This window comes from Triturus cristatus, chromosome 1_2 (assembly GCF_964204655.1).
Source record: "Triturus cristatus chromosome 1_2, aTriCri1.1, whole genome shotgun sequence".
In the NCBI taxonomy this organism is placed as follows: Eukaryota; Metazoa; Chordata; class Amphibia; order Caudata; family Salamandridae; genus Triturus; species Triturus cristatus.
In genome coordinates, this window is record NC_140580.1 from 78,554,287 (window position 1) to 78,581,007 (window position 26,721).

The 26,721-nt window shown below is 41.0% G+C and overlaps 1 protein-coding gene across 7 annotated transcripts in view; it reads left to right on the forward strand.

Annotated features, from left to right (window-relative positions):
• The window catches only part of LOC146866836 (scavenger receptor cysteine-rich domain-containing protein DMBT1-like), a 434,615-nt gene extending 414,332 nt beyond the window's left edge, over positions 1–20,283 (forward strand). For all 7 annotated transcript variants that reach the window (XM_085601880.1, XM_085601907.1, XM_085601925.1 and 4 more), the window contains one exon: positions 19,336–20,283. In XM_085601880.1, coding sequence (XP_085458006.1) covers positions 19,336–19,343 — 8 coding nt within the window. In that variant the 3' untranslated portion in view covers positions 19,344–20,283. The remainder of the gene's footprint in view (positions 1–19,335) is intronic.
• Positions 20,284–26,721: the final 6,438 nt, after the last annotated feature.

Below are 26,721 nucleotides of genomic sequence, written 5' to 3' on the forward strand. Positions count from 1 at the left end.
ACAGATATATTAATTAAGCAGTGGTATACTGAGGTTCCTAGAACAACTTGCTGTCTACCTTGATTGTATGATAGGTAGTACATATGCAATACCATCTGACCTCACATTACTTGGTATTCTGCATGTACTCACCTCAGACACCTTCTAGAGAAATTCATGAGTCGAGCATCGGATAAATGCAACATTAATCTATGCTCAGTTCTTCATCATAAATACCCAAGATTTAGCCACTGATCACAACACCCTACACAACTACAAAGACCCCAGCAAAAGAAACTTACAACACTGGGCGACATGTGGCATCGCAGAATAGTGTTTTCGCAATCTCAGGTCCACATTTTGATGCCTAGGCATGCCTCAATGTAGACTTCATTAGCACCTCAAGATTGCCTGTGACACATCTATTGTGTGTTGCACAGTACACAACTTTAGTGTCTAAGGTCAAATGCCACTTGACAACCATACAGTGATGTGCAAATAAACGATGACAGCACAAACACAGGACCCAGCAATCATTAAGGCAAACCAGATTGACATATAAGGAGATAGGAAATCACGCAGAATTGCTATACCTGTAGGCCTAACTAAAAGAGTGACACTTGAAATTCATATATTATCAAGCACAAGCTGCCCCACATCTATTTGTTTATAGTTATAACGACAAAACAAATCGTGAAAGGTCGTATCAAAAGATAAGTCTGCTACTCATTATCTGTCATATACGAAGGACAGAGTCAGGCATGCGACAACTGTTCATTTCATTGCAGAATTGTTTTAATAATTGATACAGCGCGCAAGGTACGTGAGCTGCCTGATACTTTTCTGTAGCTGGCCCCACCATGGTTGGTGATGGCGATAAAGGACATTGTTCTATCTCTCCCTTCCTCAGTAACACTTTGTTGGTTGGCTTACGCACAACGTCCAGTTTATCAACTATGGGATATCAAGCAGAGGCAATGTCCACTTGAGATTTTGCCATTTTGGAGTTAATGGTCTTTTTTGACTTACAGTCATATAGATAAATCTTGAATGTCTTCCAACCCAGTACATCTATGTCTATTTGACCTCACTGAATACTTCTCCATTGTACAGTACGGCCTCCTTGGTAATTTATATGCATGAAGGTGTCATCACCAAACATCTGTTTGTGTGCTTTACATGTGTGGAGGACATTTATGAATGTTTGTTTCTGCTTAAAAATTCAGAGATGACTCCCATTCTTCTGTGTGCATACACTGCATCCATCATTGAATGATCTTTCTTAAAGCATAAGATAAATGCGCATGCATGCATGAACAGCCTCCGTCTATAAATGATTTTTCTAACAAACTCAAGAAAAAACATTCAAAGATGGCCACCACGCATAAGTGAAGGTATGCGCACTTGCAGCAGCAATCTCTGAATGCATTTTCTTAACGGTAAAAAAACCATTTAAGATAGCTGCCTGCCACTACAGCATCAAGTGGCCCCCATAATATGAGGAGCATCAACAGGTAAGAAAGGACTGGGTGCCCTTATTTTATTTAATGAAGTGAGCTGGGATGGAATGATGGCAGCACAAACGTACAGAGAGAGATAGAGAAAATAGACCCTCATGCAATGCAGTGCAAGGTCAAACATCAGCAGTGGAAAAGTAGAAGCCATCCAAATCAAAAGGCGTTGAGTTTGTCATGCTCCTTTGGTGGGACGAATTAAAAAAGAGGAAACAAACCCATGTGCAAAGGTAAAGTTGAAGGTGAAAATGTTTATTGAGCTTGGTACAACTCGACCGGTAGGGTGGTAAGATAACTGTAACTCCTTCACATTTTTTAAACACAACAATCCAACATCCCTTCAGCATCTCTCCAAGAATCTTGAACTAGGATTAAACACATCTTCCCCTTCACACACACTAAACACAAAACTATAATAACAGCAAAAAACAAAGCAAAAACAATATATATACATAACACACATAGAACAAAGAATGTTGGAAAGTGATTTATTAGTAGGAATAAGCAATGACTTACCACTGTTAATAAAGCCACAACCACAATAAAAGGTTCAGACAAGGTCTCAATAAATTATTCCCTTACTCAACCCTGGGTAGGGGGCAACAAGCTGGCAAGCGTACCTTCGAAGACAGGTATGTAAAGCATTTAAAAACAACAATATATTAAGTAGGTAAGACACAACATGCAATAAAAATCTAACTCCAATTTATAAAAATAGTCCATATTTTTATGAACAAATCAACACCAAAATGACAAAGATCCAATGTAGGGAACCAGAGAGATGGATTTGTAAAGTGTAAATGTCGCGTTTAGAAGCAAATAGTGCTCAAAGGGTTAAAAAAAGATCATGCTGGACTGTGACAAAGTCAGGAGTTCATTACACATATTTCTAGAAGTGCTTCTTGATGTAGGAAATTGGTCCACAGCACCAGCCAAGGGTTCACATGCTCTGGATTGCCTCTTGGGGTCTGGGACCACAACTCCCACAATGCACCTGGTCAGTATATGGTGCTATTTACAAATACAATACAAATACAAATCTCGAAACATCTGTAACTTCTTCCAAAAGGTCTCCTTGTGGGTTCAAAGTGTCTACAACACCAGTCAAGGGGTCTAGAAACTCTGAGATGGTCCTTGAGATGTTAGGGCTACAATTTCCACAATGCACTTGGCCAAATCCTTAAAAAGTCTACTAGACACACTCCAGGATGGGAACTTCTTGGTGAAGATGATGCAGGAGGGCACTGTTAACCTGTAACTTGAAAGGGAGTCTGCTCCTTAATCCTCCTTGAACCAAGGCAAAGTCCTTAGGTCTGTAGTCCCATAATGTGCAGCAGAGTGCTAACCTTTGGGGTGCAGATCAGGTTTGCAGCAGGGCAGTCCTTCTTATCCTTTTAATCTCAGGCAGCAGATCTGTATGCAACTCTCCCAAATTTGTTCACAATTTTTGGGTGTTTAGCATGGGGGCACCCCTGACCAATAGGATGCAGGGTGCCACCCAGGTGTAACCACTCCTTCAAAAAAAGTATTCTCCTTTGGCATTAGATCTGGCTATACCAACCCACTGGTGTGGCTTATTTTCACTAACACACTCCTTCTATCCCCCTGACTAATCTAATTACTGAGGCTACTGCGTGTCTGGGCTGCAGGATGTGGGGGTCATGCTGTGCTGGCTCCAAACTATCATTCTCCCTTTAAAGACCTGTTTGGCTCCCCCACCCTCTTCCTGCCTTGTGGCTTCTGCAGCTAAAATTCTCCACCTACAGGAAACCCATTGTCTACTCTGACAGGACAATTCACACCTCATCAAGCAACTCCGGCTCAGACTGGGAAAGGCTGGCCAATCAGGCGAAGGCAGCTGGAAAGCTGGATTTTGGTTCACAGAAAAGAAAGTTTAATAACTTTTTTCCTGTGATAGTGATTATAAATTTAACGGTGCCAAGTTTGTGGATTTATTATCATTATTATTTTTAGTCCTTCAATGACATTTTAGCTCCCTCCTGCCAATATTCTTTCTTAGAAAAATTGTTTCAATGTTAGCCTATCGAGCTATTCACTACAATGGGGAAAAACAGAATTGGCAGTTTTCCCCACACCAGGGCTTATAAAACATATTTTATAGTGTCCCTGCTTATAACTGCAAGTCACCCAACCCCTTGGGTACCTTGGAAAGACCTTAGTGGTAACCTATATGTAAAAAGAAGATAGATTACTACTTTTGAAGTATCTTTAATTCCAAAGTCAAATTTTCATATAATTTCAATTTAAAATCAGCCTGCAAGGTAGGACTGGTTTTTAAAATGACAGCAGGCAACACAGCAGTGCACACTCCAGTGCAGGAAAACTACCGGGCCTCTAATCCTCCTGGCCCTATAATATACTAGGGACTTAGAGGGGTCTGTCATTGACAACTATACTTATACCGAACCATGCACTTCTAATGAGAGCACAGGCCCCATGTCTGGTTCGCAGAGCCTATGGCACAATCAGAGTCAGAAAACCAGCACCTAGTTGGCAAAATAGGGGCAAAAAGAAGGGGGACACTGCAAACAGATTCTGATTTCTCACAAAGACACAATAACAGATATGATAAAGTCTATATACCATAGATATCTCACTCATGAGGAAAGTGGAACACCTCACTCACATACATAATCTCCCAATTTTCTAGTATGTTTCCTTTCAGCAAGGAATCGCATATATGTATTTCCCATAGACTCTCCGTCAAGTTTGAAACCAGGCCTCCAAATGCACATGGGAAAAGTGGCATGCCTTTGCACAGTTTCTCCTTTCCCACCACTTCTCATCATCTAGCTTCATCACATTTTCATTGACAAATACTACTCTTTTGGGAACAGAAAACTTGGAATGACCCTTGGCAACAAACTTTAGTAATTTGATTCTGACCCAATCCCACACTTTAACGTTCAACTGGCACCAATCACTCTCATCACCAACACATATATTTATTTTGTACCACTGCCCATTTACACTTGACCAGTGACAACTTATCTTTCAAATCACTTTTTCCCCCATCCATAATCTAACCAATTTAGAAGATGGCCCACGTCCTTTCAGTAGATAAAAAAGAGACAACCTTGTAACAATATTTGGATTAGTGTTAGAGCCCACAAAACCTCAATCCAATTCAAACAATTGGCCGCAGACAGTTGCACATTATCCTTGATCATACAGTTACGTCTTTACTCCAAACCATTTCTGTGGAGATGGTACCGTAATGGTGTTATATGTTTCTTACTGCATCTGGCCGTAAATTCACCTCATAAATCATGGGAAGCAAACTAAACTCCATTGTCAGGCACCATTTCAACTGGAGTTACCACTCTTAGGAATAATTTTAAACAAAACTCTATTACTTCCTTTCTACCAGCACTCCCCACAAACCAAACGTCCTGTCATCTCAAATAGTAATCCACTACAACAATGCTTACCCTGCAACTCTCTCTCAAAACATTCATGGGACCAATAATGTTCAAACCTAACTTCCTTCAAGATTTCTCTGGCACAGGAACACTTTCAACAGGACTGGGATCTGTGACTTGTGACTTGTCACCTAGGCACAAGCAACACAATCTCTCACATAATGTTCAATGTCTTTATCCAAACCAGGCTACCAAAGGCTATCTAACCTCCTCTTTATTGCTCTCATGCCAATATGTCCTTCATGCTCCAATTTTAAGAATATTTCCTTAACACATAAGGGACCACCAACAAATAAAACCCCCTCAGAATCCCATAAACTACATTGTTAACCACAAACATGTTTAAACACATCCAACTTAACACACTTACTCCCCGCAAACCATCCTTTGCTTATCAGTTTTATAAGCTCTTAAATCAATACATCATTTAACAGAACTGATTTCTATTCATGTTCTGTGATACCCTGTTCCTCTATGTCACTCATGATACCTATCCCATTATATTCCTCATCCAAAATCTCTTCCTCCTGTCTCACTCTATCCAATGGCAGTCTGGAGAGACAATTGGCCAAAACATTGTTTGCATCTGTATATATTCCAGTCGATATTGGGATTCATGTAATCTACACCGGAAATAGATCAATGGCTTGTGATCCAAACAAATGATTAATTCCTCACCCCATAGATGGTTCTGAAAATGGTGCTCACCCCTCCAACACAACATAGCCTACCTTTCATTCACAAAATGTGTACATTCTGCCTCTTTCAGATGCAAACACAACCACTTCATCTTTACAACCACATGCTTGGAGCAAAACTGCCCCCATACCATTCTGGCTTGCATCTGTCACTAATACTGCCGTGTAGAAGCTATTCATACTTTTTCAGTCTACCATGTAACAAGGATAATCGAAAGAACATTTTAGATCATTTGCAATAAAAGGACTAAATTTGAATGAAATTGGTGTATTTTTGTTACGCATTTGGCATTGCAGTGCACCCGAGTTTGAAGTACGTTTGCTTCAACTTCTCTGAAATTCATAATCACACGTGGTACTAGGTCAGACCATGGTCGGGTTGCACGCTAAAATCTTCGAATCTAAAGGATGAACTTTGAAACCTTTGCCATACACGGAGTGCACTTGACTAAACTCATTTTCTATGTTGACTAATACACAGGTGTCACATGTGTCAAACAGCTTGAGCGAAATGAAATTGGCAACCTCATTGCCTTCCTTGGACCACACGAACTTAGCATTTTTTTTACCAATTCACAGATATTAAGAGTCTTCTCTGCAAACCATGTGTAAACCTCCAGCATACCAAAAAGCAATCTCAGCTTGTCCTTAAGCACTGGTTTGGGAAATTCCTCAATGGCTTTCACCAAACTTTCTTTAGGTTCAACTTCCTTTGCTGACAATTTATGTCCTAAATAATTCACATAGTCCACTGCAAATTTGCTCTTGCTAGCCTTCAAGGTTACTCTCCTCTCTTTCAGAATATATACAGCTTTAATTGGAGACCTATCAAGAGCCTCTGCATCCTTTCCAAACACTTGAATGTCATCTGACAACATTTGACATTCTGGGCCCCCTAAAATAATGCATCCACTTCCAGTTAAAACATGGACGAGGCAGACACCAAACCTACCAGCATGCATTTAAGCCTAAATGCCCGTCCGGGGTGGCAACATTTTTTTAAATGGCGGAATTCTTGATGCAAACTTATCTGGTGGTACGTTGATGTCCTATCCAAGGTGGAGAAAGCATTGGCATCCTTCAAAGAGGTGAGCGTTTCTGAAATGTTGGGCAATGGATGGCTGTCAACCCAAATCCTTTCATTAAGGCCCCTCAAATCTATGCACATCTACATAGAACCGCTAGGTTTCCTGGCTAAAACAACTGGCGACAACCATTCTGAGCTCTCAATGGACACTATAATACCCTGTTCACACAACCCATCCAACTCCTTTGTTAGTTCCTCACACATCGCCAAGAGTACACAACACACTTTGTGAACGACCGGGCGCACGTCAGACCTCAAAGTAATTTGATGCGTATATCCTTTAATGTTACCTAGTTTCTCCATGAATACCTCTGGAAACATATTTATCTATGTGTATTCATTCACCATCAGGATCAAACCACACCCTATTCTCAAAATCACTTGATCAGTGCTGTTAGGATATAGAATTAGTCCTAAATTGTGTGTCTTTTGCTTTCTCGCCCTAAGTGTGCCGGGTATGCCTAGACATAGGTCCCGGGCTCACTGTGCCACTGGAAACAAGCTATCCTGGCTGAAGAGGGGTGAAACCCCGAAACCGGTCCTGGGATGCTTGTTTCCGGTCCAGGAAGGACCTGGCTTTGCAGATCGGGCTGGACTGTTCCAGTGAGGCACAGGGTCAAGACTGATTTGCATATGACCAGGTCTAAACTGGGGTGGCATGGTGAGCAAAAGAATGATGGATTTAACCCAGATCTCTTGACTGGGGGAGAATGTTTTGATTTATTTTGCATTCTGTCCATCAATCGTGTGTCTTTTGCTAAATTGCATTGCTCCAACCAACACAACAACAAACAAGATCCATCTTTAGCCACATATGCTGTACTATGAACACGAGTCCCTTTGAAATGCAATGTCGCATCTTAGAAGTAGGCTGAACTCAAAAAGTTTTACACAACAGAATTCAGCGGAGTTACTTAAAAACTCAGTGATATTCTACGGAGTTCTGCAAGCGGCAGAATTTTGGCACATCACACTGCTCACTCTGATTTTTAGTGCAGGAAGCTTGTTCCACTCTGAAATATCAGTGCAAACAGCACACCACGGTGCACCAGAGTGTTCTACTTCTTTGGTGCTGCTTAAGTAGATTTTCTTCTCGAGCAGCAGCTTTCTCACTGCGAGTGGCAGCTTTCTCACTGCAAGCGGTAGCAACCTGCCACAACTTCCTGCATTGAGAAATCTTTCCCGGAGGAGTTTTAGCACTCAAAAACATGCTACGGGATGCACATTATTACTTGCTAACTTTATATTGGTGACTGCATGAGAGGAAAAGCCCTGCCACATGGCGGTTAGCAGGGTTTTGCCAGAACTACGCACTCCAAGTGCAGTGCGAAGTGGGCGAAATTCTGCAAACTCCATAATTTTTCACCCACTCTTAGTCACATCAAACTCCCCAAAACTTCAATTGGTTTCACCCTGTAGGCTACAGGACAAACCTTAATTCCCTCAAAGCTATGCTGTAAAATTTCTCCCAGTACTTGGGTCCAATCAATGTGAAAAATGCCATTATATTGATAGATGTTTCCATAACATTGACCATACAATTGACCCTACTTGGGAAACATGAACACTCTCACACTCCTGGACACACCAGTGTGTTCAATAATATCACCATCCACACAAAAAATAACATTGTATTCATCTGAATCAGATGGCTCAACACAACCCGTACTACACTATGTAACTGTATTCATTCTTTTATCAGAAATATTAGTAGGTTTAGACCTACAACATGCATTGTCAATGGCAGGGCACTTTTAGGCATTGGTAAAATGATTCTTGTTGCCACACCAGTAACACTTCACACCTTTGAGTCTGTACACATCCTTTCACTCTTTTCCTTTAGGTTAATCACTGGTACACAGAGCATACACTTCTGGTTTCAGTGACATTTGCTCCATAAAAAAGTGGTAGTCTCTATATTTCTTCCAATTTAAATAGCGTTGTCAAGTGTTGAGTTAACTCTCATTAATAATTTCTCTTGTATCTTTTTACTATTAGTCCCTTCTGCCATTTGATCTCTAATCATCTCCTCTTCAAACGTTTTGTAGTCTCATGACATCGCAAGAACTCTCAATGCAGTTACATATGACTAAATAGATTTCCCTGGAAGTTGGTGTCTCATGTAAAATGTATGCTGTTCCATAATGATTTTTTTTTAAAGTGCATCAAGCATTTTGTACACAAAGTCATATTTAAATCATGATGTCTCCTTCACCCATAACACGTGCAACTGGTAGATGTTTCAATACATTTCTTTCTTCTGGTCCTAGTGAATGACGCAACAAACCAAGTTTTTCCTCTGTGTGAATATCTCTCCTTCAAATGCTTCCATATGAGCCTCGAACCCCTCTTTACATTGTTCCCACTCAATTTGAGGCCAACCAGGGGTTACCAACAAGGTAACAGGTGGCATAACATTTTGTTGCATCTTGCACTAGCTTTACATTTGAATAGCTTAATAAATTCTATATCCAAACTTGCTGCCAACTCATTACAGTCACCACGGTGTTCTTTATCAAAAAGAAAGTGTGTACGTCATCATAGACACTCAGAACCTGCAAGTTTGCCAATCAGAGTAAAACTCTATCACCTAAACAGATGCTGTATCTGCTGCTGAAGGTGACAAAATCACAGTGGACTTCAAGACAGTAGCAGAGGATGGTATGCGAATAGCCGCTTGAAGTTAATTTTACATGATTCATAAGGTGTGCAAGTCACTGTATACACTTGACACCTGCAAACTGCGCACTCGGACTACAACTCCAACATTCGGACAGATGTCACCATATCTGCACTAACTGCACAGTATCTGAAGCAGAAAGTGATAACATAACCATGGGCAGTAACATAGTACCTGAAGGTGGTGCATGAATCACAGCAGGAGGTTAATGGTGTGAAAATCACCACTTGTGACTCGCCACCAATATAACCTAACTAGATCCTTTACCTCCCATTCATCTACAGATGCTCCGATCCATCACATGATTCAAAATAGCAGACGTAAACGTAATGATGACACCTAAGTCACCAACACTGGACTGCTGACCACCAACACTGCTCCCAAGATGGCGTCGCTGACGTGCCACTATCATGGATGTGCTGATGCAACCGCACAGTACTCTCAAAATGGCGCTGACATCGTGCTGACATCACAACCCAGAATAACTGCACCAAAGAGCTCCTATTCTGATTAAAGCAACACATTTAATCTCACAACACCAACTTCCTACTGCCAGACTTCTCTGTACAAGGGCTCCTCGTTTCACAGCCAAAACCAAAACTACGAGGGTTCACTCACACAGGAAGTCCCTTCAGCCGCTCCTCAGGTCGAATTTAAATTCTAACAAGGAACCGGAACACAGGTAAGTACGGGGCCCATCTCATCGCCAGTGCAAAGACAATACCATATCTTCATATGAGTATAGTCAGGAGAAGTCTATTGAGCATGGTACAACTCGACCGGCAGAGCTGCAGGACAACTGTAACTCCTTCACTTTTTTAAAACACAACATTGCAACCTCCATTCAGCATTTCCCCAGTAAACAAGGACCAGGACCCAACACCACGGAATGAGGAGCAGGAAACTGACATAGACAAGAAAGCCATTGAATCATGAACAGGGGGTGGGCACAAAGTCCACTCTAAGTCCGTATTGGTTACAGTAGGTCTGCTTACCAACAGCCAGCTGAAATAGTTTGTAGAAAAAACCTAAGAAAAAGAAATAGGGAAATGGTTACATTTTCCACTTGCTGCCATGAAAAGACAACGCAGATGACTGGAGACTAGATAAAGAATAAGCAAATTCAAGAAATATCATACTGCACTTTAAACATTTGCAGAAGGGCAAAAAGGACAATTTTCAAAGGAAAAAACATACACTTATAAAAATCAAAGAAGCTACAAACCAGCCGGAAAAAATATTCCAGTAATTTTAAATATTCATTAACAAAGGAAGGCAGCTTCTAAATCCGAGTCCATCGTTGAAATTGGTAGAAACATTTATTCAGTTTTTTTTAATAGTAAACCATATGGGGCATATAATAATTTATTCATACTGTCACAATACCTGTCAAGATAGTTACGAACACTCTCCTGAGGTATCGTGAAATGTGTCAAATCTAGCTCATAAGGAATGTGATAAAACCTTATATGAGATACTGACAGATACTTAAAATCAAGGTAATGGGGTGAAGAAAATAATCTAGCCCTCCTTTCAGCTGAAAGAAATATCAACAAAAAATGTTGAACTCTTAGCAAGAAAATCAAAATCCACATGTTACTACTACATTATGTTGCCTGTACTTGTCACACAAAATAGCTAAAATCAAGCTCTTTAAACTGGCAAAAATGGTCAACCAATCATTCCAAACAGGCAAAATGCCAGCTGCTTTACAGAAATCAGGATAGTTCTTATGATATAAAATGGCTTCTCTTGCCCCTGACCTTTTGCCCTTTGTTGACCTTCCATACAGGGCCAGCCTGATCTTTCTTCCACTCTGGCATTTTCCTAGCAGCTGCAGGCTAGGGGCATACTTTCACAGTAGGATGGGCTGTCATAACCCAATCATGCCTGTGTGGACCCATTCTAGTTTGGGCCTTATGCAGCTGGGAGTTGATTTGAACATTTTTGCCAGGGATGATTTTGGTTTACTGTCTGACTCTGCTTCCAAGAGCATCAACGTTTTTGGAAATAGTTTCCCAACTGCAGACCTGTCTGGATATCCATCCGATTTTAGACTTCAGCATGTAACTGAAACAGTCTCATTAATGGATGATTAATTTGTCACTGCTAATGAGAGTAAATATCTATGCCGAAACTGCTAGATCTGTCGGTCACAATCAATATAGTGAACTGTTGTCTCCTTGACCATCTTTCAGTGGTAGCCTCTGTATCACACGCAGAGAATGGGTCAGGTCATTTTTGACACGGCAGATTTCATGTCACCAGAGATCAAGGTTGAATACGGGCCTACCCCAGGATCATCCCAGTCACTGCTACTATTTATTCTTCAGTCCCATTTTTTCCATCATCACCACAAGAGTCTTGGAATATCATTGATATGCTGATCACATTCGGAACTATCTATGTGTAAAAGGATTTATCTGTGTGCAAAAGGCGCTAAGTGCGATTTTTTTGCCCAAAAAAAGTTCTAAATGCTAAATGAATTGGCCTCTTGCATGAGTAGTAGGGCCACCTCCCTAAAAATACCAAAAATGGAGGCGACCCTCACGAGTTCAAGGAAGACATGTCTGGAATACCATCAATATCCTTTATGCCCCTAAATTTATGAGGATTGCCACTTCTTTTACTAACAAAGTCAAAAACGTAGGTGTCATCAGCTATTCAGATATGAACATTGAAGCAGATATCAGCTCTGTAGTTCACACAGCATTTCTTAGTCTTTGACAACTGACACAGTCATTGCTCTGCATTTAAAACAATTATCAAAAAACCATAAGTGGCTCATTGTATAGTGGAAACTGTGTTGTGGATTAATGAGGGACAACCCCAAAAAATCAAAGAGCTAACCACCAACATATAGAAATATGGCAGCCAGACATGTTCTCAAGCTAGCAAATTAAATACCATCACATTTCAGCAAGACTAAATTCAGTACCCCTGTTAACGGGGCATAAGTGCATTCACTTCAAAGTGGCATATCTCATCTTCAAGTACATTAAGGAAACGGCTTCAATTTAAAACAATTAGACACTTGTGCGCCAGTACCTAATGTTCAAGCAGCTTAGGTCTTTTACACAATCCAAAAACTAAGCTCCGGACGTAAGAAGGGTGCATGATGTTTGCAACTGATCAAAGATATGGCACTTACAGGCCTCAGATATCAGTGCACAACAACCCCAGACTTAGTAAGATAGACCTGCAATGATTCCTACTCAATAACTAGTTTGATTCCAGATTTGCAGTTCATTTTTCATTTTCTGCTTTCAGTGTTCTGCTTTTGGGGCACCTGCATATTTTTACTGGATGATTTACTTACGATTTCTAGCACCGACAATTGATTTTGAAGTGCATGTCATACAAATAACAATTAAATAATCAAATAAGTATATAAATGGCAGTAAATTTGAACTACAGCGAGACAAAAATTCTCACAAATCAGCAATTTTATGAGCTGTACTTAACTACTGATTCTCAGACCGCACTGATAATAGAAACGTCAATTTAAAACAAAGTCAGCTAGGTGGCTAAGTGCACCTTGCTAAACATTTTACTTAAAAAAAAAAATCAGTTGACAGCATTGTAATATCTGGTAATTTTTGTAAGACGATTTTAAAACATCTTTCTTTATTCTAGAACACAGGGTGGATAGGACTTTAAATGGCAGGAGTAAATCTAAATCACTGTAAAACTGTTTCCTAGGCCATTGAAATGTTATACATCTGCCTCATTTTACACCGGTTATTGGTTAAAACTCAGCTCTGTGAAACAGATCCTGACTAACCTATTCTGTTGAAACCGTTTCTTTATCAATCTTTACGTGAAGTCCTTCCAGGATCTCAAGAGCGGCTTCAAGCTGTATATCTCACAGTTCCTTTGGTGTCTCCAGCTGAGAGCTAAGCTTGATCCCTTGCGGGATTCACCACAACCTGCTGGATACCACGCTGACACTGGAACTCCTGAAAGCAGGAGATATTTTACAACTTTATTGCTCCTTTATAGAAAACATACCTGACCCATTAGACAATTTACAGATTAAATGGCCTGATAATGTTGATAAAAACCCTAGCCAATGATGAATGGAGTGAGATGAGGATGGTTTCACCCTTTTTGGCTGTTTTGCTCTACCTCCACCTGATACAACATAAATCTTTACATAGGATCTAATGTACTCCATAGAGGTTCTCGAAAAGCGGTTCTGGTTCCACTTGGAACAGGCCATGGCGACCACATTGGCTCACTTCCATGAGAGCCTGCTGGAGAAGGAGGGAGGTCTAACAGTAGCCCCTTATTGTTAGGGATGCAATGTATGTATACTCAACAAAAATCATGTAGCTCATAGGTGGAGGCATTGTTTCACTGAGAATTGAGGAAGGAATGGATCAGTGCACGCTTATGGAAAGAGACGTGTACAAGGCAAGAGGCTGTCTACAAAAACACAATGGGGGTTCTGGAAGGATTACTCCCAATCATTAGACTTGCTTCAGGCAGACCAGGTTACCTAAAAAACAAAGCTTGAGACGGAACACACCCTTATCGGCATGCAGTATATACTCCATCCACTCATGAAGACATGTAAGATAGATCTTAAATGGTATAACCTTTATTGCGATTCACGCAATGTCTGGTTTTAGCTGAGTACACGTGCAGGAATAGACATGTTGTTGTGTATATACATTTGTCAATATGATGGTTGTTGACTTTTGACTGCACTGCAGATTTGTTATTGTTGACAATAAAAGAAAAAATGCTTATAAAAAAAATTAATTACATTCATAAAGTTGACTAATCCAACTTGGTAAATGTATTTTAAATCAGATTTAAATAAAAATGTTTCCCAAGATGCTGTTTCTACAGGATCACATACATTGTTTTCCCTCATCATTTTTTGTCCCTGGTGTACACCTGTCCTTTGCCTCCTGTTTCTCTCTTGGTTTGCCCTCATTTCTTACTCGTCTTATTCAAGATGTACCTCACAACTCGCTCTCTTCAACATCCCCTGACTGTTCTTGAATGGCACTCAAGTGCTACTTTGTATAGAATCCCTTCATCTCCCTTGATAGTTTTTTTTTACAATTCTACCATTTTTCTATTTTGTCTGATCATTCACGCCCTCATTTTTCTATTAATTTATCTTTCTCAACCTTTTCCCCAATAATCGCATGCCCTCCCTCTTACACTACCATGACACTTTCGGTCCTTTTCTCTTTCCCATTTTATGTTTCAGCATAGTAGAGGAAGATGTGTTAGTGTAGATATATGGATGGACACTTTAACAGGAAGTAGCTAGATCTAGTCATTTGTGGGTGTACAGAGCGAGCCTTGTTGCACATTTCAGTAATCAGGTAAATCCATCCTTCAGGAATCAATCACTAGAAGTAAGTAGTTGAAGCTCCAACAGAGTCCACCAGCTAGGCTCAGTTCCTTTTTAGTTGTAACTGGTTCAATGGTCACTTTATGAAAAAAAGACTATTGAAGCTTTTATGCGCTTGTAGCTTCATAGGGGGTCAGCCAACTGACCCTTGACGTTTACTTGTCCCCAGTACAAGTGGGAGCAGAACCACCCTTTCAAGTCTCTAAACAGGTCACAGACAGCCAGTGCAGTCTTCTTCTGTTTTGCTAAATGTCCAGAAATTGTTCTGAGGGGGTAGCAGTTAGGTGCTACTCATGTTCAATTCACTAGTCCGTGGGTGGAGATGACTCCTGTATACTCCCTGACCAATGGCAAAAAGTATCCAAGGGCAACCTTTCTTACTTTTGCACATCCTTTCTGCCTCACTGTAAACTCAATCAGGGAGCTTCTGGCACATGTAGGAGTGTGTTTAGGGCAATGAGCCTTCTTTCTTACTCAACCAATCCAAACTGGTTCTGGAGCCATGGGTTTTAAGTATAGTGACCTAAAGATATAGTAAACCTATATCTAACGTAAGTGGTGCATGCACCAGCTTACACAGGTTGCAATTGCAGACCTGTAGTTCCATTTTGCATGGCCTCTCATGGGTGGCATAATACATGCTTCAACCCATGGGAGGCCTCTGGGGTACCTATTCCCTGGGTACAGGTGTACCATATACTAGGGACTACTAAGTGTACCCCAGTATCCAATCTGGAGTGTACCTAAGTACATGTCAATACATTTTAGGGAGAAAGCAGATAGACTGGGGTCCTGATTAGCAGGATTCCAGCCAGACTAGTCAAAAACAGTGTAACATCAAGCAAAAAGTGGGGGTAAACATAAGAAGCAGATCCTATTTTCCTACATTAGTCAATTGTGACCCAGGCACTCTGGGGCCAGCGAGTGAAGGCAGGTAATTCCAGACCGGTCTAGGGGTTGGAGCCCTCCAGAACCTTCTCCTACTTGAAAGGGGGCACCAGGTGTAAATATTGGACCCTCAAGCCCAACTTAGTGCTGCTTCTAGGCACTATTTACTGGTTCTACTAATTGGATTTTTGTTGTTTTAGTCTTAAAGAATTTATTATATTTTACTCTGGTTATCTAAATTGATGGTGTTGTGTTTTCACTTTATTACTGTTCAAAGTGCTTCATAAAGACTTTACACATTGCCTCTAAATTAAGCCTAACTGCTTGTGTGCCAATCCACCCAAGGTCAATTTGAGGTTTGCTTGGGTCTCACCCTGACTGAGATTGTGGTTGCTGCTTGAGTAGTGTTTTTCCCCCCTTAACCAGTAACCTGATTTCCAACATGTATGAGCATTTTTGTATCCGCACTCATACTTCATGTGAAAAGCTTGGGGGAAGGGCTTGCCAATTTTTTTGTAAGAGCATACTTAAAGTCAGTGTTGTGCCTGCTGCTGACAGGACATCCTGGCACTAGAAAAGATTATAGTTGAAGGAGGTAGATGCCTCATTGTGGCAAACGTCTTTAGACCCATTTCCTCCTCCTAATGTCTGCCTGAAGGATTCTACTCCATATAGACTCTCACAGGTCTGCTGCTACATGCCTGTCTTTATCAGGCCTGCCTCTGTACACAAAGTTCTTCAGGCCTGACACAGTATGCAAACTACATTCCAGTCAGATAGGGAAGGGCTGTCCAATAAATGCATCCTCCCATAAAGGTATGATCTTAAAATCAGAATGAACAATCCGTACATGAGAATATCATACTGTATCATTTTCAGTATGTGAATGTTCTCTCTCCGAAAAGGTTTGAGTTTCTCCAAAAAAAGGCGAATCACTCCCCAACCCAGGTTTCTTGCTTTATCAATGGGTTGCTCTGAATCACTGCTACATTTTGGTGGGAAGGATGAGCTCTTAGATGTTTAAAAGCACTTGAATAAAGGTTGTATTGATATGTATCCATAGTGGTTCATTTAATAAAATCTGTGGAAATGCTGAAAACAGTGAAAATGGGGATGTTTACAATTATTATTGGTCCTCCATCCCTCCTTGTAGACATGTTTCAGTCATATCTTTCTGGCCTCAAGTAAGGTCACAAGAAACATATCACACTTTCAGCTGAAAGAAAGGAAGAGCAAGGATGCAGGGACCAAAATTGAATGCCCCTAAACATCCTCTACCACCCTCTGGAATCTCAGAGGACGAACTCCTGAATGTGGTAGCATTTACTGTCTGAAGCTCTACAATCCTAAAAAAAAAAAAGCTGGATTCATAAGAGTTTGATAATTTGGTGGTTTGAACATTTTGAACTCCCAGTAGTTATGTTATTGGTGTTAGCTTCCCTTTTTTTCCTGTGAACCCAATATTGGAGGTATGCCAATATTTAAACCAGGTTATACAACTAGGCCATGCTCTACATGCATGATTAGGGATTACCTCCTGTGCTGACCCCATCCCTCACAAGATGACCAGTTTAGACTACCCTGGCAAAGTAAGATAAGCTACATCCATGCTCCATAGTCTTCCAAATAAACCTGGAACACTAGTCCTCCCTATGACATCTACCCCATGTACAAAGACCAGTTTCTGTGGTGTATAGTACTGAGTGGACCTTTTTCCATGTTTAGGTGGAGAGTGCTGCCTACCAGCCCCTCGTGTGAAAACTCCTGCTTATATGTGACACCTAGACCATTGCACTGACATCCTTTGTGTGTGCTGAGCACAGTGTGTGGTATGATAGGTATTAAGTCTCCATGTTGTGGTGGTCAAGTATGGTTGCTAGGCCCAGCGATTGCTCCAGTTTTGAGATGGCACACGATGAAGGTGGGAAAACAGTTCTCTCAGACATGTATCTTCTACATTTCTGCAGCTTGAGTTGGAAGCCAGACTCTGAAACATGAGCGAATGGAGACAGGGCTTCTCTTAAAAATTATCTGCGGACTTTGTAGCAAGGGATTGTTCATTAGTCCTTCCTGATCAGTGTCATTTGGTTTGTAGGACAGTAGGGATGAACCAGCATATTTAGTTGGTAGAGGCAGGATAGTTTCTAATCACAGCTGGCCCTTTTATCTTTCTCTGAGTGTTACTTCAGAAACACAGATGACAGTCAAGCACAGGGTCTATCTACCTCATTGGTCCCATCCTTTAAATACTCCTGCTTGAAGGCTGCTTTGTCACTATCTTCTGTGAAAGTCATCGCCTTGCACAAAGGCTGTGCCTTCATTGCAGCCAGAAAATTTAATTTGAAAAGGAATCACCCCAAACCCAGACAGTTGACCAACACCCCCTGTTTGGAAAATCACTATTAAAGTTGAGACCCATTGCTTCCTACTTTTTCCAGCTCCATGTTCTTCTGGACGAGGGAATAGACTGCTCTGCAACATACTTGAAGAGATATGTGATTCACGTTGGTGCCTCCTGAACTGGGTATGGCTGAGAAATAGCAATGGCATACAACATCACTTTACTGACTTCCACAGTATAGACTATGCAGCCCTAGTATACTAATCATTCGGAGATTTCTTGCCATTCAAGACTTTCTCGCCTAATTCTACTCACATGTGTCCCTGACACAACCCAGTCTTCCAAAATGCCCTCCTGGAAGTAGACTGACGCGGACTGTGGCCTGCATTCAATTTGAATTGTTTACATGAATATCTGTAACTTTAAACACTTCAAACCAACTGCATGCCAGACTTCTTGCCTCCACGCTAACCTTGAAGCTCTCAACATCCATCAACTGATCCCTAGGTTCACCTATTCAGGAAACCAGTACACTAACTGATATCTTTTAAACCATGAAGAAACCACTCCTAAATGTTCTCCAACTTTTGTGATGCTCCTTTCACATTCACAACTTGGATTTTGGATTTACTAATTTCCTTGACATGAATAAATCTCTATTTCCCATCTGAGAATAATTCCTGGAAAAGTGTATGAATACCAATAAACTAATATAATTCTACGTGTTTGCAAAAAATGATATCTACATCGTGTTTGTAGTTTCATTCAAAACAGTGTCAGATTGGTTATGTACAATTGTGCAAAAATGTTGTTCCAAGAACATTCTCAGCATGCTTCTAGTCTAATATATCTGCATTGTGGAACCCTAAATACTTTTCGCAAGTGTACGTTTGAAAAATGCCTATCAAGATTCGCTTTGGTGATAGCAAAATAAAGTAACAAAGGCATCATAGAACATGTATCTGTGTGAATGAGAGCCCTTGGGAATTGTAATATGACTGAGAATTAGTAGATGAAAAAGAGAGAGAGCCTATGAATGAAAAAGAGGAGTGACTCAGATCTGAGAATGAGGCATGGGGATCAAGAGAATTTGAGAAAGAGAAATTGAGAGAAAATATATATGAGGTGTAGAGATAGACATGAGCTGGAGATATCAGAAAATACACGAAGAGGTATCTGATTGAAGGTCGAAGATGTTTTGTTCTCTGTGCTTAGTTGTTTTCCCATAACTTTTAAGTAGTTTTCTAGAAATGAATATCAGATAGATGGATCATAATATGAATATATATACAAATATAAATAAACATACTAATCTCTTATTGTCTCCACAGAGAAATAATGTAGGAGAAGCGGATATGCTGTTTTCGTAGTCAGTGAGTTGACAGTTAAAAAACATCCTCAGACTGCCGCACCTGTAGACTGGAGTCCACTCCTTGATGAGGAACACCAATCAGATCGCCTCCTGGAAGCCAGAAGATTGATCTGTCAAATTAGACATTTACATAACTTGTCTTTACTGGTTCTTTTTATCTTTTAGCTTTTCAATGATTGTCCTCTTCTGTATACTTAGTTTGTCTCCTTGTCAGCTTAAATACATGTTTTACATAATCAGTAGCTTTCCATAAAGGATGGTGCACCTGAAAGGCTGAAGTGCTTGTCTGAGTCGGTAATATGCCAGATAGACTACTCTTTGAACTACCTCTGTTCTATCCGTACTGGCCTTTTATGGGCTAGTCCGACATCAATCCAATTGTGTTTCCACTACTCAAACATAAAGTGTATCTGTTATTGCCCAACCCCAACAGTCTCTTAAATTCTGGCTTGAAATGCTGTTTCCCAGCTGTACTGACATTTCAGTAACAAGTCTGCCATTTAACTGACTCATCCCTAGCCCTATAGGCCTCACAGATTAAAACAATTCCGAAGGTCCTTCCTCTGAAAAACTCTCTTAGTTGATCTATATATCTGCCTAGCCACTTTGTCAAAGTAGATCCTGCTAGGCTGCAGGGACAGAAAAGATTCTAGAACTGGTATCTTGGGTTCAATCTAGTTGTCCTGGCACAGTTTTGACTGATGATCTGTGGGTTTAGTGTCTTTGCACTTAACTTGCAGCACTGATCCTGAAAAAATCTGTTTAGCATTTCCAGCCTCTTTATGTCAGCCTACGTTTGGGGGTGCTTAGACCCTTTTCAACTGCTCTCCTTATAGGGCATTATTGTTGCAGTTATCAACAAATGTATTGTAAACCATAAGAAATAAACACGGATTATTACTATCAATGCTGTACGTTCTGTTTTACCCATTTCCTGCATGAGTCCTTAAGGTCACTTACCAAGATCTAGATCTGATTGAACTGGCTAGTTTCAAAACAATTTTAACTGTAAGTGTTAGAGCTCTCAGAGTTAGGGTGGACTTCTTTAAAATGTTTGCCTATTTACCTCCATTTTTTGTGTTGAAGTTTGTTTTTGGTGGCTTTAGGGCTCTGTGCACCTTACGATTGACAAACAGCACTAATGTGCTAGCCAAAACATGTACTTCTTGGCCCACTCCTGATTCGTATATTTAATTTAAATCTCTTGTAGAGTGGTTTACCATATATATATATATATATATATATATATATATATATATATTCACTGAAAAAACCATAGGTTTCACACATGTTATAGTTAGCTGGACATTTTACTGATAAAAAACCAATGAAATTCCCCCGTTATAGTTACTGTAGGCAACTATAACTCACGCGACCGCAATCCTCTGCTGATGCTAATACTGTATTTAGACACTTATTTGCCCATATCTTCTTCCATTAAATTTTAGCTATACATATATTACAAATATTTTTTTTTCATAAAGACACATATGTCATCAGCAGAGGATTACGGTCGCGTGAGTTATAGTTGCCTACAGTAACTATAACGGGGGAATTTCATTGGTTTTTTATCAGTAAAATGTCCAGCTAACTATAACATGTGTGAAACCTATGGTTTTTTCAGTGAATTAGCAAGGTTTTTTAAATGCTATTTCCTAACTATAACGTGTGTGAAACCTATGGTTTTTTCAGTGAATTTGTACGGTTTTTTAAATGCTAAGTTACTTTACGCCATTTGTGGCGTGCGCGCCCACTTAACGCAGTTCGTTCCGTGCACGGTTTTTATCAACTTTAATAAGCCCTGTACATTTGGTGGCCTTCGGCCACCAAAAGCACAGGGGGTGAGGTCAATGTGGATAGTGTTTTTTTTATTTCGATTTTATAATTTCATGTTGCCAAAATTACGTTTTTTTTCTCTATTAATAAGCCCTGCACATTTGGTGGCCTGCGGCCACCAAAAGCACAGGGGGTGGGGTAAGTGTGGATAGTGTTTTTTTAATTTTTATTTTGTTACCGTAAGCGTACGGTAAGCTTACGGTAAGCGTACGGTAAGCGTACGGTAAGCGTACCCCGCGAAATTGCCGAAAAAAAAATAAAACCGTTTTTGCTCTTGGGGGATGTTTGGGGACTCCCTCAACATGACTATGTGGGAGGGAGTTGTCAAAACAGCCCCGTAACATGTTTTTGGCCATCATGTTTGATAAACAACACTCAGTGCGAGAGACAAAATGGCGGACGCCGCTTCCTGGTTTCGGCCGATTCGAATGTTTACTAAGATCTAAGAGCCAATCAGAATCGCGCTCGCGCACGCCACCGTAAGCTTACGGTAAGCGTACGGTAAGCGTACGGTAAGCGTACCGTAAGCGGGCTCAGATATATATATTGATTTAAAGGCTATTTTCTCAGAATCTACTGAACAGATTTACACCAAACCTACAAAAGGCACTTCCTTGACCTAGGGACTACCTCTCTGCCAAATTTCTAGTAATTCTGTTCAGCCGTTCGGGCTGTAGCTCGTTCTAAAGGTCCTATGGAAAAATGCATGGGAAAAACGCGTTTTGGGACCCCCCTTTTATCTCAGCCCCCGCTTGACGAATCCCCCCGAGACTTTCAGGGTAGGAGCGGAGCGTAGCGCCCCACCTATTTTGAGAAATTCGCGAGGATTCGTCGACCGGCGCCAAAGTTATTCAAAATAGAATGTTGAGGTTTTCCTATGGAAACGTGGTCCTAACTATAACTACCTACTGGCGACCGCCAGTAGGTAATATATATATATATATATATATATATATATATATATATATATATATATATATATATATATATACATCAACCACCAAGTCCTATCTTCCACAAAAGAGAGGACACCGACACCAACGACTTTTACTGGATTCACAGATTTATTGTTATCACTCCATTGCTACGCGTTTCGGCATCACCTGCCTTAATCATGCAATATATATATATTCACTGAAAAAACCATAGGTTTCAGGGGTGTTATAGTTAGCTGGACTTTTCACTTGTACAAAACCATTGAAATTACCCCGTTATAGTTAGTTCAGCTAACTATAACTCGCACGCCCGCAATGCACTGCTGATGACGTCACATATTACATCACTCATGACATGGTCAGTGACATCACTGATGACATCACTGATGACATCTCAAATGACATCACTGATGACATCATCCAGTGAATGTGTGTTTTTCTGAAAATTAAATATGTTTTATATATGTATATCTCAAGGTCGATGGAAGAATAAATGGGTATATAAGTGTCTAAATGGATGATTTGTTTTTGAAAAATTGATTGTGTAACTGACTGATTAAGTGTATCATAGTGAATACATGGCTTAGTGAGTAATGTTTAAATATGTAAATATCTGTATCAGTCTCTCACTTTGTGTATAAGTGGCTGCATGGGTTGGTGAGTAGCTACATGGGTGTCTATATAGGTTATTTGTTGGTTTTTTGAGTATCAGTCTGAGTGTCTGCATGGTTCGGTGGGGGGTATTACGTAGTGCATACTTGCATGAGTGAGTGACTCACTGTTTGTGTGTTGAAGACAGCATGTGTGCAGGACTGTATGGGTGGATGCGTGTGTGTATGGGTGTGTTAGTGAGTGAATGACTGTCTCAATAGTGTCTTTATGAGTAACTACATATCTTTTAAACTAGTATATGTAACTATTGGTGTATATAAGTGAGTATATGTGAGAGTGAGAGATTGAAAGAGTTCCTGTATGAATAAGTATGTGTTTCTATAAGTGATTGTTTAAAAGACTAAGTATGTGTAAGTTTCCGTAGAAGTAAGTGTGGGGGTGTGTGTATAACTGTATATGCAAGTAAATGTATGTTTGATGCTTTATTAGCATGAGTGACTATGTGTGTGAGTAACTCTATGGATGAGTGGCATTGTGTAACAGGATCTATAGGTGTATGAGTACATATGATGAGTGAGTACATGTATGAGTGACTGTATAGGACTGTTGGTGAATGAGTGGATGTGTATGTGGATCTTAGAATTACTGAAGAGGTTGTTGTAACTGGTATTGGTATATCCATTGTTTTGAAAATTGTAGTCTCTATTTTTTAATGTGTGTATCAAAGGTTATATTAGGGTGAGAGGAGGTCTGCCACTCTATCACAAGGATGATGTCATCAGTGATGTCATCAGTGATGTCATTTGAGATGTCATCAGTGATGTCATGAGTGATGTCACTGACCATGTCATGAGTGATGTAATATGTGACGTCATCAGCAGTGCATTGCGGGCGCGCGAGTTATAGTTAGCTGAACTAACTATAACGGGGTAATTTCAATGGTTTTGTACAAGTGAAAAGTCCAGCTAACTATAACACCCCTGAAACCTATGTTTTTTTCAGTGAATTTCTTAGGATTTTTAAATGCTAATTCCTAACTATAACGTGCCTGAAACCTATGGTTTTTTCTGTGAATTTCAAAGGTTTTTTAAATGCTAATTTCTAGCTATGCCTACAGAGATAGGACATGTGAAGAAAGAAGGAAAAATGCACAGAAAGAAAAAAAAGAAATGCAGAAAGAAGCAACAGAAGTCCTCAAAGACGAAGAAAAGTGCAGGAAGAAGTATAACGTGCAGAAAGAACAAACAGAAGAGCAGAAACAAGCCTTGTTGCAAAATCATCCTGTACCCTCAACTTTTTCAGACGGATACTGGTGGTAACTGAGTCTGACTAACCAGTCCTAGAGCTAGTGCTATGTTAAAAGACACTCAGAATACAGTGAAAACACCTACATACACTAGGGCACACTATGCGTTGGGGTCCCCCTGTGATTAGCATGACCTCCTCTGTAAACCCCTAGTATATAATAGGGCAGGGGATTAAAACTACCTCTTAAAACGCACCACAGGGCATGTTTGAACACGTCACCTCATGCCCCGTCCCCTCCCTTCCCCACTGTGTAAACACGCCATGTAGCCGTTTTAAGTTGGGAGATTAAGTCCCCTTGAATCCTGAGGGTCCCTAGGATAGACCACTAGATACCTCCAGTAAGCGCCACAGAGCTGCGTTGCAGAGAGGTGTAAAAAGTGGCACGGCCTGCACCACCTCTCTGCAACGCAGAGCAGTGGTGCTTACTGGAAGCACCTGGTGGGCTAGTTGGACCCCAGGGTCCCTCAGGATTGAAAGGCAATTATTTCCCCAAATTAAAAACGTGCCACAGGGCGTGTTTGCACACGTCACCTCAGGCCCCGTCCCCTCCCTTCACCACTGTGTAAACGCGCCCTGTGGCCGTTCTGAGTTAGGAGATTAAGTCCCATTGAATCCTAACGGTCCCTAGGGTCAAACTAGCCCACTAGGTACCTCCAGTAAGCGCCACAGAGCTGCGTTGCATGGAGGTGTAAAAAGGGGCGTGGCCTCAGAACACCTGTCTGCAACGCAGCTCCCTGGCGCATACTGGAGATACCTGTTGGGCTAGTTGACCCTCAGGGACCCTCAGTATTGAAGGGGAATTAATTCCTCAACTTACAACTGGCCAGGGGGCGCGTTTGCAGAGTGCTGCAAGGAGGGGGCGTGGCCTCCGGCGCGATGCCGGTCTTTTATTTATTTATTTTTAAGAAGGAGGGCTGTGTGGCCCCCTTTCTTTTTCTAATTTATTAGCCCTGGGGACCCCATCCCCCAGGGCCTGCACCCTAATTTTTTTTGTTAAAAAAATTAATTTGGCCCTCCCAAGGCCTTAATCGGCCCCGGGGACCCCAACCCCCAGGTCATGGCCTTTTTTTATTTTTTTATTCTTTAGGAGGGGGGCTGTGTTGCCCCCCTCCTCAGGCCACTTATGGCCCCGGGGACCCCATCCCCCGGGGCCAGCCTTTTTTTTTTATTTAAAAAAATATATATATATTTATAGAAACGCCTAGGACATGCTGGACAAACCGTATGTACCTATCACCATGACGATTTGCGTGATATTTATTAAAAGGCGACTATGCATACAATGAATCCACGTAGAATGTATTCACACCGCTAGTGAAGCTCTGACATGTCTGACACCCTACCGTGCCTAATCCCGGTGCCCCCGCTGGTGGGTACTCTCCAAGTAGACACCCTTGTCATTTATTTATACAAACATAGGTAGCTATTGACGGGCACATTTAATACACATGCACACCAAGCCATTTAAAGGGGATTCGACAAAAATTCGACCAAACTATGCAAGAAACCCCCTCACGGTTAATAAAACACACATCCACCGCCGGGTGTGTAATACTTTTTATTTTACTCTCTGGAAAGGAGACAAACCTCACTTGAGGGTCACAGCGTGCTCCTGGCTGAGCCCAATGCTGTGTTACACCCACCAGTGCCCGCCGAGTGCCACACACCTCTGTGTTGTATTCCACCAGCTAGTGCGTATGCTATGACACTCTCTAGCCCATGTGCGCTGTAACACCACCCCGTGAATATGTCATGCCACACTTGCCTTCGCACGGGTTATATTGCCCCATCTAACGTGCCTTCCTCGATGCCTATGTTATAAAGCACAGCGCTATGCCATACATATTACAATCTGGGATCCATATCTTTGTCACAGTGCATATGCAATGTTACACTACCCAGCACATATTTTATATTACAACTTTAGAGACTACTTAGGTTACACAACACTGCCCTGTGCATATTACACTCCAAGGCGCATATCACATAGCAAGCGCTAGTGCCTGTGCTATCTCGCGCTCTCCAATGAATCTGTCATTGCGCACAATGTATTGCATATTATATGTCACGCCCCGGTTCATCTTATATCACACTTTTTGGTGCATAGTTTATACCATATACTATATCTAGTTTTCATTTTCAATCGTGCTCTCAGGACTATGTTCTATATAACACTGCGTCCACCTACCCTTTTCACGGGCATTACATTTTGCGATGGGGGGTTGAGGGTCAGGGGATGTTTCTGCCAAGTGAGCCCGGAGTCACAGTCCCGAACGTCCTCTTCTTCCTGAATAAAAGTGAGATTATGCTGCATACTTGTTCAATTCAATTCAATTCATAAGTCTTTATTATCGATAATTTCATCAAAAAAGACATTTTACAAAATAAAAATGCAACCAAACAAATATTAAAACTGTTACTACAATTCACAATAAAATCACAGGAAACCATGGTTCATTAATTTTGGTGCCTCCTAGTTCTAATGAGCCAGGCCCAAGCTAAGAATTTAGCGACTGCAATTACGATAACTTCACTTGTATCAAAACGCAAAATGTCCAGTGCTTCTAGGCTTTGTCTTGTTCCCAGTGTTCGACATAGGGGTTTAAGCCATTTAGCCCGTGGAGCAGCGTAAGCTGGGCAGACAAAGAAAACAT